Source organism: Lepisosteus platostomus, chromosome 8 (genome assembly GCF_059453375.1).
Source record: "Lepisosteus platostomus isolate fLepPlt1 chromosome 8, fLepPlt1.hap1, whole genome shotgun sequence".
NCBI classification, from domain to species: domain Eukaryota; kingdom Metazoa; phylum Chordata; class Actinopteri; order Semionotiformes; family Lepisosteidae; genus Lepisosteus; species Lepisosteus platostomus.
The window spans coordinates 52533289-52548243 of NC_142618.1; the positions used below are offsets into that span (position 1 = coordinate 52533289).

A 14955-nucleotide genomic window follows, 5' to 3' on the forward strand; every position below is an offset into this window, starting at 1 on the left:
GAAGGGGTGAAAGATAATGGCCAAAATAAAGAGGCAAAAGCTGTTGCAGAATGAGTCTAACTTGGATAAACTGGTGTGAATCTTAGGAGAGCCTGACTGTTTTTCATCAAGAGAAAACATGACTGGGCTCTTGTCTGTCTGGTTTCAGGTACAAATCTATGAGCTGGAAGAACACAAGATTGAAACATGGAGAGGTAAGAACGTCTCATGTTGTCTTGGCAGTAGTGTTTTATGTCTTAATAAGAATGCTTTTATATTTTTCCTCTTGACTGGCACTTGGTACCGTTGTTTTTTTCTGTTATATTGCGAACAACTTTGTCTCAAACTACAGATTTTTTATTTTTTAAAATTGATAAAATATTTGCTTTTCAACTCTGTTACAATAGTCTTGTATTTATAGTGTTATGATGTGCTACCCCATGAGTAAGATTATCAATATTCTTCACTCCTTTGTGAAGAATGGTATGAACAGGAAAATGAAAGAAATAAAACGTTAACAGCAGTAAGTAGTTTTACAGAAATGTACTAAAGGTATCAAAATTAATTAAGAGTCTGTCAATATAGTTTTTTATATACTGCAACGGTTAAATTAACCTTATACTGTACATAGCACTGCTGAATTACTTATCAATGTGTACAATGATCAAATGATTAAATGGTTAATGAATTGCACAAATTAAGTGAAAGCTACCATACAACTGTCCTTCGTAATACATCTGATATTTTAGCCAAATTAGGTGGGTGTGTGATGTACAGAAACACTTGGACCGAAATCCTTTGCCACAAGCACAATTTTAAATTGGATACTGAAAGATCACAAAGGATCTGACCCAAAACCAGACAGTCATGAATGTGTGCTGTATACAGTATGACTTTGTCACTTCTTTCTTTTTCAAACTATTTTAATTTTCTCTCCTTAGAACTCTATCTCCAAGAAACATTTAAGCCTTTAGTAAACATATCACCCGATGCGAGGTAAGTTACTCTAGTTAAGTTCAAGTTCAATATTTTATGATCATGAGAACTAGTTGCGTTGAATTTGAATTTGGTTTGGTGAGCTCTTTTACAATTTTACAACTCTTTTACAATTTGGAAGACATGCAACATAAAGCCATAATTAACGGCATCCAACCCGAACATCTTTACTTACATTATCATCCTAAACACACACCAGTTATGAGATAACACTGAGCCCTGCAGAACGTGCAAAATCAAAGTGCTGAGTTCGTGTCTCATTAGTTAACTTAGTGAGAGTGGAAGATGCACCTCTTCATCTACAGATGGTTTCTGTAATTAAAGATTTACTGTTTCACAAGAAACAGTACCTTGACCAAAGCATTGCAGAAAAGACATGAAAATAAGTTTCCAATGGTTGAAAATTTGAGAAAATAAGTGTTGTCTGCATATTTACATTAATAACAATTGCTAAGTGATTTTTCATTTTTAATTATTAATATCTTCTTCTCAAATTTGTAGTTTTAATAATTATTTCCAGATATATTCAGCAATAAACTATGCTTAAAGATCTGTATTTTTCTTCATTATTTCACGTGTTTTGTCATGGCATTATTTTGTTGGGGTACCTTTTAAAGTTATATAATAAACATTTTACTTGGTATATTGTACAGTCTTCCAAATGTTTTTCTGCCAGACAAGGGACGTTTTTAAATCTGCTTCAGTTTTCTGTCTCTGATCCTTTGTAATGTATCAGAACGTGATAGATTGTGGTTTTAGCAGTTTTTTGCCTTATATTTAGGTCTCTCTCCAGACATTCTGTCTCTCCAAAGTCATTTATAAATTTCTCCTCCCGAGAGAATATTTTATGCGAGGAACTTGCAATTTTTTTTAATTGAAGTCAAGCTTGCGTATTGCCCGCGGTCTTTAAGGACTTTGTCATCTAAAGTTAGCAAAAAGTAAAACATTTTTTGTTTTCCTTGTCTCAGTTAATATAAGGAACCCGTTTTCAAATGAATACAGCTTTGGTTTTTACAAAAAATAATAAACTCCAGGTGTAAAGAATCACTGCAGTCTTCTGTCTTGTGGAAGTACAGATTTGAGTCCCCCATGGTGATTGAAGTAATATCTGCTGCAATCCTTGCTTGAAAATGCTGAAGGATGAAAAAGATATTGATCCCAGAGTGACCTCAAGGACTGGACTCTTCTAAATCATGCAGTTACCTTTGCTAGGTCCCATTCTACATGAAGCATTAATCCTAATGCAGGCAGTAATTATTGTGTACTGTGCATGGGCTTCATTAATTCTGATATTAGATGGGAAAGGAAAAGGCTGGTTTTACAGCTGGACCTTGAGCAGGTCTCCCCCTCCAGTCCAGATAGTGTTGGTGAAGAAAATAATTGTTATAGCCAAACACTAAAGCATCTCTTAACTGGAACCAAAAATGTCTGTGTAGAGATCACGAAGTACAGTAAAAATTCTGTTTACTTACTGTTTCTTGAACGGATTTTTTTCCCCCCTCGTTTGCAGCCTATTTGATGCGGTATATTCACTGATCAAAAACAAAATCCATCGGTTACCCGTCATCGACCCCGTCAGCGGGAATGCACTTTATATCCTCACTCACAAGAGGATCCTCAAGTTCTTGCAACTTTTTGTAAGTGACAAATTTTAATCCTTATTAGTGCACAGAAAAGAGAAATCGAAGTGTTGCGTGTGTATCTGTCGATGCAGCTGTGAAAGTTCACATGGCACATTGGCACGTAGTTCCTTTGCAGGTGGATGTGACCAACTCCGATGCAACAAGAGTGTAAGAGACTTGAATTTCTTGAAATAAACCTGACTGCATGCCAGCATTATACAGCATGTAGTATTGCTTTCTTAAATGGTGGATGCTGCACATTGGTGGTGGTGGAGGGGAGTCCCCATTACCTGTAAAGCGCTTTGAGTGGAGTGTCCAGAAAAGTGCTAGCAATTATGATGAATTATTATTAAATGTATTTCATAATTAGTTGGGTAAAATTACTCTCCATCTACATCTATTTTAAATGTTGATCAAAATTGGCAACACTTTGCAAACCTCAGTTTCTTTGCACTTCCTGCTGCAGTTTGTGAGAGGTAATTGGACCAACTTTTAATCACCCGTCAAGGTAAATGAGGAATGACCGCTTCTTCTGCTGCTTGCCTTTGTTAGGATTGGAAACTCGTTTGCGAGAGCAGTGCACACTTGTGCCTGCCTTATGCTTGAATTTGCATGCAGCAGTACACTGTCACACTATATAGCAAATTTAGTGATAGAAAAGAGATCAACGAGATTTTTTTTCCTGAAGCAGAAGAAAAGATAAGAGATTGAGCTTACAGCAGCTCCTTCGTGGTAGTCCTATATTGGAAGAACTGCTAATTAAGAAATGTTTGAGAAAGAGTTTAAAAAAATGATTTTTTTTTAGTCCTACATTTTTAAAATGATAGCTTTATAAGACTTGTAGTCTGAAAAATTAGTATGGTGGTCTCATACTCTTCTCCCCTATCTTTATTTTATTGCCAGTGCACCCAATAAACCTTGTTTATTGTGAATGCTGTGCAATCAGCTGTCAGGAATTCAGAAAGCTGTTTTATGTTTCCCTTGAGACGTCTGTGGATGCTGTGCTGTCATCTAGGAACTCCTTTCAAAAACTACAGCTACAACTGCAAAAACTACAGTAGATGAGAAAGGAAAAAATACCCTTCCTTAGATATTCAAGCAGTTGTATAACTTTACACATGCACGGTTAGTCTTCATAGTATCAAGAGTATTGTTAGATTCCAGTGTGTGTCCTTTTGCCCTCCCCCAAGTACAGCCACACCGAACCATTCAGTGGAATGGGGCTTTTACTGTTTGACAGGGCTGCCATTTTGCTGGGCATCATCTGTTCTTAAGCTTTTCAGTCAGAATTCCATTTCCTTTATTTGCTAACCTGACACTTGTTCTCTGTACTGCCTCCGTGTGGAGAAGAGCTGTATTTGAATAAAAAAAAACAGGGCAGACCTTTTCGGAATTCTGAAGTTGGAAACCTTATCGCATTTCCTGCCTGTAATACAGACACGCCAGGGTTCAGGGTAGAGCCCTGAGGATTTAAGTGCTTTATGACGTCATATTCCGAGGAAAACCTAACTGCATGCAGTCAATCTTGTGTGAATTCCCCTCTTATTTGTTGAGTGACTGAAGTACTCTGGAAACGTGGATGTGCTGTAGGGTTCTCCTCAGCCGAGACCTGTGTTCTCCATCTGGTTGCGCTTTTACTACATTTTCCGTGGGTGTTTGTTACCACGGAAGCCAGTGTAAAGGAGGAGTTAACGGCCTCTCCATTAAATAGGGAGAGTGGGGCTTGACAGGCTGAACTGTCTGAGGACACTGAAAGCGGATTTGTGTAATCTATCTCCGGGCTCTCCACTTTCTCCATCCACTCCCCCCCTTCCCTGCCAGTGATCTGTACAAGCCCTCCCCAGCACGGGATTAACAAGCTGCTGAGGCCACTGCAATTGCAGCCGCCGTCAGATAAGCATCACTGCAGTGCTTGCCAGTACAACCTAATGAAGTCATTAAGACGTTATCGTTATCTGGTACAAATATTGTGGAGCCCTTTGCCATCCATGAAGCTGCTGTGCTCATTAGAATCTTAGAAGCATTTGCAGCAGAGACACCTTCATAAACTAGGATCCTTGCTACAATGCCTTGCATTTTCTTTTGTTCTTTATTTTCTTATCAGAGTAACATTTGCTGTTGTACTGATCATCATAACACATTGACTTACAAAAAATAAATCTTTATATATATATAAAGTGGTTTTAGAGGATGTCATTTATTAGCAATTAGTTTAATATGAGACAGTTGCCCAGATTTCCTTTGCTTTTTTTAGTGGTGAAAGTATTATCTTTTTTTAAATAGGCATACAGATTTGTTTAAGAAGGAGTTTGACAGTATTTAGAGTAACATTGTACGTATAAGTTGGAGGTATAGTATGACATCGGTAGCTGGGGTCTATTTCAGCTTTTCCTTCAGCTGAGTTCTTAGTAATTAGAATAAATACAGTAGCCCAATTAACTGGATTAATTTAATACTTTCCTACACAAAGTATACTTTCAAAGAAGTTCTTTATAAACCATGTCTTGAATTAACAGCATCCTTTTTCTGAAAAGGAAAAACCATCTAAAAAACACTTTTTAAAGAAAATTAGCAATTGAGAGACAACTGCAGGCCTCCTGGAATAGCGTTTGATACCTCTGAGTTAGAATGATGTTGTTGTGAAACTGCAGCTCGTTCTGTCATCTTTTGATAGCGTCATTTAACTCTGCTCATCTATTGTATGTTGCAGAGCAGCCCAGTCATGCTTCTGCTGCACTTATCCCTTGTGGATTTTTAGTGCTGTGAACAACACTTGGCAAAACCTTATCCACCTTATACAATACCCATTATATTGATGGGACACCTGGTAAAATCTAACTTTTTATAATCCATAGAGAATGCATAATTTCATTATTATATAACGTTTAGTAGCATTAATTTAAAATCAAGAGGATTGCTGTAGACTACAAAAATTAATTTGAAGTATTGATTTAGAGCAGCTGTATATTACTCCAGCTATAATTCTTTTGCCATTTAAGCAGTTAGTTTTGTGTAATGTAGTTAAAATAGCTTGCTCCATTGCCTGTAATTGGACGTCCAGTGTACTCTACTCAAAGACTGCCACAGGGACTGGGAGGGGAGCCAGTATCTGCTTGGACACGGGACACAAGGGTCCCAGACACTGCTTGGCTGACTCCCCACCAGCCGGCCTGTCGCCTTTCCACTCCAAATGACTTCCTTTTTCCCCTACCAGGAATTCAAGGGGAATTCAAGTGGTAGAGCAGTTTGTCTTGTCTCGTATGGAGTTTCTGCTCCATATTGTTGAGAACAGCCTACCTAATGCACAACGTTGAATGTTACAAAAAGCAGTCGAACTTTAAAAAATACAAGAGGAGGCTTTCGGTATTAGTAATGAATGGATTCAGAGGCAGTTACCTCATTAGTAGCAAGATTATCGCCTTGCTGCCTGATCTGAATGGATTGGAAGCTCATCAAGGTTCTGATTGGTTCTTGGACAGGACACCTCCCAAAAAAAAAACATGTTGCTGTTGTTGTAAGAGACGTTGTGGACAGTTGATCATCACTCTTTCCTCTGGGCCAGAGTTTCCATACCAGCCCCCCAGAATAGTGACGGGACATTGTGCTGTAAGATGTTTTGCCCTTTGAATGAAAGGTTTTAACCTGTTGACAGGTTCTTAAACTGGTCATTAAAGGTTCTGTGACACCATTGTTGAAAGTAACGGGTGTTAACCCCAATGTCATGGCTGAATTCCACTCACCTGCCTTAAGTTCCCCCATAATTTATTTTGTGAGGTAGTTTCTCACTTCTGTCTGCGCCTCATCCCCTGTGTAGTGAGGCTTCTGGCGCAGAATGACTGCCGCCCATCACCAGGGGGGTGGTGACTGAAGTAGTCACATCCTGAAGGTGAAGCTCTTTGAGATTCTTTCCACTCTAACAAGGCAACAAGTCATATACGGTCATTACATTTCTGTGACTTCTATGTGCTTCCAAAACCCAAATGTGCTTATCAATATGAAAATGGAAAGCAAACCATTTCCGGTCATTTGAACTTGCACGACAGCTAGCCCATATTGTATCCTATTTTAACAGGCAAGAGGTTTTGTACACTGGTTCATATTTTCAGATAGCTGCTGCATATTGCATAGAGTTCTGTTCCACTTTTTATCACTAGACTTTGTTTTTTCCTCTACCTTGTTGTTCGCCCAGGTATCTGAAATGCCAAAGCCAGCCTTCATGAAGCAGACCCTTGAAGAGCTGGGGATTGGAACCTACAACAATATTGCCTTCATTCACCCAGACACTCCGATCATTAAAGCACTGAATATATTTGTTGACAGGAGAGTGTCTGCGTTACCTGTAGTGGATGAATCTGGTATGTGCGATTCCAGTACTAACGGATTGTTAAATCTGGGTTTCTGACAGTAAACATGCAATGGAAATGATGTAATAACCAGCCCTTTAGAGTTGACTATAATGTGCTATCAGGCAGCACCTAGTGCATTTTGTTTTCTGGATCATCTCCTTTGTCTTTCTGTAGTCAAAGAAGTTCTTATTTAATTATCTAACTTAATTATATACATGACAATTGGAAGTAGGAGGTTTTTTGCTGCTTAAATGTTATGCCAATAGTTGATGAATGTGGCATCAATGCATGAAAAACTGTAAGAACGTGTAAATTGTTATTCACAATACTATGCCATCAGTGTTATAAATATTTTTTGGTGAATAATGTTAATTAGGGAAGTGCTCCCTTTGTGTAGTCCTAACACACACACAACACATAGAATTAGTGAAATCTACTGAAATACTGGCAGCGCACCCGGTTCTTAATGGCCAGTTTCAAAGTTCAGCAAGTACCCGTTTTTTTTTTTAATTAAAACCAGCTGGCCTTCTTGAACCCAAAACAACTAGACTAGAAGGTCTTTTAATCCACAAACAAAAAAACACGTTTAAGTCTTGGTTCTCTCCGGTTTGCTTTTATGTCTTGAAAGAGCCAGAGCTCAGCTTTGAATAATTTATGACTGTGCAGTAATCCTGAAATGTACGTCACGTGAAGTAGCACTACGGAGACGCATTAGATGACTCTCAGACATTTCTGCCGTGTTCTGAAAAGTGGCCCTTGAGAGTGGTCAGTGTGACTCTGGCTGTAGCTGCTCTCTCCAGCTAATGTTTTTCTTTATCTTTAGATTTCTAAATAAGCCAACATGTCTGCATTAACATTGTTTACCCAAGTAAGGCAGGTTACACAAACAAAACAGGAGGCCAAGACGTCTGTCCTATTGTTCAGTGATTCCTTCTTCTTGCCTGACGTTTCAGCTAATGCACTATGAAATTACTAGTCCTTTTTGTCTGTGTCATTTTACGAAGACTTTCCAAGCAATGTTTGCTTGACTAATGAACCAGAAGGTGAGAAGATTTGCAGTGTGAATAGGCCCGTCAAGGCTCACTTCAGGCCTGTACAAGAGAACAGTTTCTACGTTAAATATGACAAAAAAACAATCAAATGGAACAAGAAATCTCCCAGAAAATGAATAGTAGGAAACTTCTAAACCAAGTGAAATATGATTTGAAAAAAAAAGTATTCTGTTAATATGTACTATATATACATGATGGATGTGATTGTTTTAGCACTTCCATTCACATTGAATAGATATTAAAATCCTTATGTTCTTTTTTTTATCTGTTTCAGGAAAGGTTGTAGATATTTATTCCAAATTTGATGTCATAGTAAGTGCTTTTCATTGGTTTTCTTCTTTTTGGTTTCTTCTGTAATGTAGCACTCCGGGATATACTGTGCGTTTTCCACATACAGTATTGCTCCTCAGAAAGCACATCATTCAAAAGCACCGAGGACTAGAACAAATTCTGTCGTTTCTTTTAATATTTTCTTTTAGAAAAGATCTAGTACGTTTGTGCTGAAACCCACATAAGCAGACAAAACAAAAACAAAGCATTTCCTTACATTCGAGCCCTCAGCCCCTTAAAAAAGAGCCTGATGAAGTCTTTTACAAAGAACACTTTCCAGTTTTGAGATACTCTTTGAATAATGTTCTAAAGTGTACACCAAAACAGAAATTTGTGTGGAACTAGGATAACATGAGAGGATCGGCTCATTATTCAATTACTTTGAGTTTTATATATAAGCCCAAGACTAATGACTAAAGCCTAATGACCAAGACTAATGCTTTTTTTGCTTTCATTCAACTACTGTAGAACCTTGCTGCTGAAAAGACATATAACAACCTAGATATCACCGTGACCCAAGCCCTGCGGCACCGTTCGCAGTATTTTGAAGGCGTTATGAAATGCAACAGGTTAGAAACACTGGAAACCATAGTGGACAGGATAGTCAAAGCTGAGGTAAGTTCACCTTACAAACTACTGCGCACGAAAACGTCACGCCTGCTTTCCTTTATTCAGTTTATTTTTTTCTTGCGTATTTACTGCAGCACCAGGGGAGGGTGACCTGGTCCCTAGGTCATTAAATAAGCTGCTGGAGATTTAACAAATATTTCTACACAATACCTAATGTGATGTAATAAACAGTATTCTGTGCCTATATGAAAGAGAATGGGTGCTCATATGTCCTTTTGTAGACGTTTACCCTTTTTTTTGTAGAACAAAATGAGTGACTTTTTTTTTTAAATGCTAAAAATTGTGCAGTTTACTGTGTGAGGAAATATCAGTTTCTTTGTACAGTATATACATGGGACAGCCTTACTGTAATATTTCCTCTCTGGTTGTGGTTAAGGTCATCAAATATATCTTTATTTGCTAACCTGACATACTGTAACTTGATAAATTGTCAAGGGTGATTCAGTCTGGGAGAAGTGCAGCTCGTGTTGTTAAGAAATAATTTCCTTGACGTTCTGATGCCTGTTTTACTCTGTTCTCTCTGTAGGTCCATCGGTTAGTGGTGGTTGACGAGAATGCCAGTATTGTGGGCATCGTCTCCCTGTCGGACATTTTGCAGGCCCTGGTGCTCACACCAGCAGGTATAGACGCACAACATTCCTAACTCCCTGGAAACTGACCTCTCACCCCTTCCCACAAGCCCTCAGGTAGGGTGCAGCACAGCACGTTGGACCTGGTGAGCTTGCTGCACTGCTGGTGACTGAGAGCACGACGCCAGGCTGGCCAGAGCGCTGTGCCGTGATTGACTTGTTTTTCACAGGAATGGTTTGCCACTAAAACGTTCTCATCAAAGGGAGAGGGGGGGAAAAAACCGTAGTCATAGCAGGATATGCTGGTGTGAGGAAATATCAGTTTCTTTTCAGGATGGAATTCGAATAGGACCGTGAGAGCACAACCTTGCGCGTTTTTTAGATAAATGTGCCGAAACTGCTTGTTAGGATATGCTGCTCTCAGTTTCACAGAGATCCAGCAGCTCTTCTGAGGTCACTTGGCTCCACATTCAGTAATGTACAAAGACACAAATGTTGTCCTCCCTTTCCATCAGTTGCAGAATGAGGCTTTGAAGCCTCTACATTAGGCACTCCTCCAGCAGCTGTGGAGGTATTACGTGGATGTGGATCTTGATGCAGTCTGTTAGTGCTGAGCCCTGCTCTTCCTTTCTCTCAGTTCTTTGTGCACCGCTGCCCTCTTGAAGTTATTCACTGCCAGTTCCTTTGTTATATAGTAGGTCACCCCCTTGTATCTCAGTTGCAGGAAGCATGCTGTTTGTGCTTGTGTGCAAGAGAAATTAACCGTGAATGACTAAAGCAACTGTCCAGAACCTAATCTTCATTCTGTGTTTTAATACATTGTAATATACATATAAGGAGGTTTATTTTTGTCCTCCACCACAAAAATTGTACTGCATAATGTAGGGTGTTATGCTTCTCTATATAGCTGGAAATACAGTATATGAGAATCATAAAGTTCCACTAAAAAGGCTTAACGTCCTCTTGTAGTTATATTACGAAGGTAGGAGATAAACACACAAAGAGTAAAGAAGTATTTACCATTTACAGACAATAGAAAACGCTAAGCACAGAGAGACGCAAGAGAAACTGCCCTTTTATGCTACTGTTGATTTTGAATCTGAAAAGAACCACTGCAAGGCTTAACGACTGCCATGACAGACAGAAAGTAGCAAATGAGCACAGCCTCTTTTTTTGTTAAGGAAAAGCTCCTTTTCACAAGCACTGCCCAGTGCTGGAGTTCAAATGAAGAAAGCTACCTTTCTTAGCTACCTGCTTTATGGACATCAGCGGTGCTGAAATGATAGCATGGCAAATGCACATTTGTATTTGCTCGTGTAGCATCGCATTTTCATCTCACAAGAAAGCTGACATTGAGGATGTGGGTGCCCTTGACTTGTGCCCCACTGACCACTCTCTTGTGCTCCACTGGTCATTCTCACTGACCACGTTACCCCGCTGTGAGCTGTGAGCTGTGAGCTGGGGTAACGTGGCATCAGAGACCCGTGAACAGGGACATGCGGTCCGAAGTTAGCGAGAGGAATGGGACCGATTCCCACAGTCTGCTGCAAAGCCGAAGCATGAGTCACGGATGTACAGTTTGTGTGGCTTCAAGCAGCGCTTCCAACACTATTAGCCTGTAACTCTCACTGCAGATCTGCTATCGATGGCAAAGGGTAATCAGCAGAAAGTTTGTTTCTTACCTGTTGTGTGCCTTTTCAATCAAATGTCGGCACACCTGCCACAAATTAAGGTAAAGGCTCTCTGAGCCGCTGAGACATCTCGATTTTACTACGGCAAAAAAAAAAGGAGAATAATGTGTTGCTTTGTTTCCAACGCAGGTGCCAAAAGTAAGGAGAGCGAGACGGAATGACTGCTGTATTGTTTCGAAGCTGCTTTTTCGAGAACTTGAATGCTGTCGTTATTTGGTCCTGGCTGTGGCCTGATGAAGAGACAAGTACTGCTGGGCCTGGGGTTCTGTTCTATGGGGATGTCCTGAGAAGTGTGGGGACGGAGGAAGTGATGGGCGACCTGCGAAGGTGTTGATGGGAATGTGCCGCCATGGGGGTGGTTTTTAGGGCAGAACGGCCCCTTGTCATTTTAAAAGGGAATTCTAATGTTCGTAACCTTGCTAATGTAAACTTGAAACTTGACCTCCGGATTTCATTGTTCATATTCCAAATACTTGGGAAGAAATTGACCCTCCTTTCTGATTTTTTTTTTTTTCCACGTTGGCCGACTTAAGAACAATCACCTGGTTTTATTTATGATGAAACATTTTCAGTCTCTCTAGCATGCTTTCTGGTGTATTTGTCACAGCTCTCGTGCTTGTGTTGGGTCATTCACTGCAGCGCTTGAGCTAAATGGCTTTTAGTTAACTAATGGAAGAACTAAAGTTAGTTTATTTTGATTCCCCGCAACGTTATCCCTGTGATGTGAGGCAGGTTTGTTGCATTTTTGTGTCATTAGTGCCTTATGTTTTTGCCCCATTATGTGACAGGTGTCACCCATCACTGGCTGCTATTGAAGAGAATGTTAAAATGATACTAAATTGAATGTGAAAGTCTTTAAAAACCAAAACAAAGCAATTGCTCATCACTAACTTGTCAGAAAAACAATTTTCTAGTTCAATTGAAATCTAAGGTGGTTTTTTTAAAGAATCAAAGTTAATTTCGGTATCTTTGTGAATGTTTTGAACTATGCTGTAAAGATAGTGTTGAAAGCTTTATTTATTTTCCTTTTTAATAGTGATTTTTGATTTTCAAAATAATATGGGTTGTGGACAGCAACTGTCACACCCTATGCATTAAATATGTTGAGTATGACTATTAAAAACAATGCAAAAAGCCTATCAAAACGCCCACAACATTTATGTTCTCCAGTTTCCTAGGAGCATGCAATGGAAAAGAACTTTGTGTATGTATTGTATTGTAAATAATAAAGTCAATATTGAGGAAACTAAGTGCCAGAGAAAGGTATATTTTTCTGTGTATGAAATGTAAAATCTTGTTGTTTGTATGATTGCAGTTTTTCATTTTTTTTGTAACTTTTGTGGCATATATTGTTCATACAGTTGCAAAGGAGGGGGAAGTTTTATTCATGAAAATGCACATTAAAGGCATGAAAATGACACTAATGGTAATACATATTGTAGATTTTTTTTTATTTTGCTGATTGAAAAAATAAACCATGCTACTGAATCTTTTCTCATGTCTCAGTGTATAATTCTCTTTTTTTTATGAATTGCTTTCTATCATGGATGACGAACATCGCCTGGTCCCTTTCTACCTTCTGTATCTTGACAGGTACATGGATGTTTACTGTAGTTCAGTAAGTAAATCATGTTGTATGAAAAGCTTTTATTTAGTAGGCTAACTATTTGAGCTGAGACTAGAAAAGAACTCATGGGGCAGCTTAACTAACTTAACAGCTAAAAAAAGAAAATAAAAAAACAAACGGGCGTAGTGGTGGCTCAGGATCTGCCCCCGTGGCTGGAAGGTTGCCGGTTCAAATCCCGCAGCCGGCAGAGGAATCCTACTCCGTTGGGCTCCTGAGCAAGGCCCTGAACCCCAACTGCTCCAGGGGTGCTGTACAATGGCAGACCCTGTGCTCTGACCCCAGGCTCTCTCCCCATCTGTGTGTCTGTGTGTCTCATGGAGAGCAAGCTGGGGTCTGCGAAAAGATAATTCCTAATGCAAGAAATTGTAAAGGGTTAATAAAGTGATGTTATTATTAACGGTTCACCCAGAAAAGACACTAATTTGACCTTTCCAGGTGTCATCTGTGCATGCCTGTGCTGTTGTGCTAGCAGAATATGAGTGGGCTCACCTGGCCGTACACATCTGGCTGATCAGAGCCAGTGCCAGATTTCCCTGCAGCTGCAACCCTGGAACCTGCTGTGCATCTGTGAGCTTGAAGTATATTCAGTCATCACTTCTGCAGCGATTCCCCTTCAGCCACTGTAGAGTTTGCATGTCCAGTACTAAATACCTAGCAGCATTACAGAGTAGGAGCAGAGCTCCCCCTCAGCCTCTGTGCCATACTGCAACAATTGGCGAATCCAAATCGGGAGGCTAGAAAAAAAGGAGCTAATGAATATGACTGTGATCTTGGGAAATTGCACCTTCCTCCATCCTTTCTTAGCTTTAATTAGATCTACAGGTACAGGTTGTCATGTCTACATGCTTACAGCCATTTGGCATTCATCCATGGTGATGAACAGTTGCTGGCACACCAACTGAAGGAAAGAGCACAAGGATCAAATATGGGCAGCTTGATGGTGCAGTAGTTTAGCATTGCTGGGGCCCTGGGTTCAGTTCTGCACCTGGGGTGTTTCTTGCGGGGAGTTTGGATGTTCTCCCTGTGTTCACCTGGATTTACTCCTGGTGCTCTGGTTTCCCATACTGGTAGCGTTCATACTGGTAGGTTGACTGGCTTCTGGGAAAATTGGTCCCGGTGCAAGTGTGTGTCTGTGTGTGTGTCCAGGGTGTATCCAGCCTTACTCCTCCTGTTTCTTGTTGGGATGGGCTCTGGCAACCCTGAATTGGACAGGGCAGTTAGAAAAGGAATGAATGAGTTGTATCGTTTGTCAAATGTAGTCCTAATCTGATCAGGTCTTGGAAAACAAGAAATGCTGCATTATCAGAATGGTAGATCTGTGAGTCGAACACACATGCGTCACGACAGCCATCTCCCGTGTCTCTCAAAAGAACAAACTCAGAAAGGGCTTTGAATTCTATAAATTTAGTTTCTCCCTATAATAATTGCAAATAGTAAGAAATAGTATAATAGGAAATTCAACAACATTGATAACACTTTATGAGAACCTTTCTTATACCTTTTTTAAAGGTTAATAAACCTTTAAATTTATCACATATGAAGCAACTTGGAGCAAATATGCTTGAGGTCACAATTAATTTATATGAATTAAACATGGACAACCACTACACCAACACTATATTCGATCTTCATGCCAGGCAGTAATTTCATCTAGCTGTGTAGAATAAAAATAGCTGAACCTCCAAGTCAAGCTTTCCCTACCTTTAGAATAGGTTCTACCTTAATTAAACCCCTAACTGCAAATGTAATCACAGGTGGAACTGCAAATGTAATCACAGGTGGTGTTTACCCAGGCCTCTTGTGTCACATCCGCAGAACATTTTAATAAAACATTTCTGTTTCCAGCTATTTAACCCTGGAAAGATTTCAAGGAAAGGTGACTAGAACAATACCCAGTCTCCTAGGAATGTCTTCCAAAGTCATGTTAATTGTCTGGTTTGGAGCAAAGGAGACTGGGAGAGGATTTGATTAATGTATTTAAAGCTGTTGACAAACGTCATCTTAAGGGCCACACAGGCTCAATAGCAGTGTTCCATACAGAAGGCCAATGGACTGCATTCACAGCCCCTTGCCTGTGGTGCATGTGATTCCTCATTCCCAAGATTTCTGGGGA

The 14955-nt window shown here is 39.7% G+C and overlaps 1 protein-coding gene across 6 annotated transcripts in view; it reads left to right on the forward strand.

Moving 5' to 3' along the window:
- LOC148657509 (5'-AMP-activated protein kinase subunit gamma-2-like) overlaps positions 1 to 12708 on the forward strand; it is a 128861-nt gene extending 116153 nt beyond the window's left edge. For 4 of the 6 annotated variants that reach the window (XM_088643897.1, XM_088643898.1, XM_088643901.1 and 1 more), the window contains 8 exons: positions 149 to 194; positions 921 to 975; positions 2486 to 2612; positions 6787 to 6952; positions 8270 to 8307; positions 8794 to 8940; positions 9482 to 9575; positions 11345 to 12708. In XM_088643897.1, coding sequence (XP_088500023.1) covers positions 149 to 194; positions 921 to 975; positions 2486 to 2612; positions 6787 to 6952; positions 8270 to 8307; positions 8794 to 8940; positions 9482 to 9575; positions 11345 to 11376 — 705 coding nt within the window. In that variant the 3' untranslated portion in view covers positions 11377 to 12708. Of the gene's footprint in view, positions 1 to 148; positions 195 to 920; positions 976 to 2485; positions 2613 to 6786; positions 6953 to 8269; positions 8308 to 8793; positions 8941 to 9481; positions 9671 to 11344 lie in introns of all 6 variants that reach the window. The other 2 variants (XR_015940987.1, XM_088643900.1) reach the window with 2 other exon arrangements.
- The last annotated feature ends 2247 nt before the right edge of the window (positions 12709 to 14955 follow it).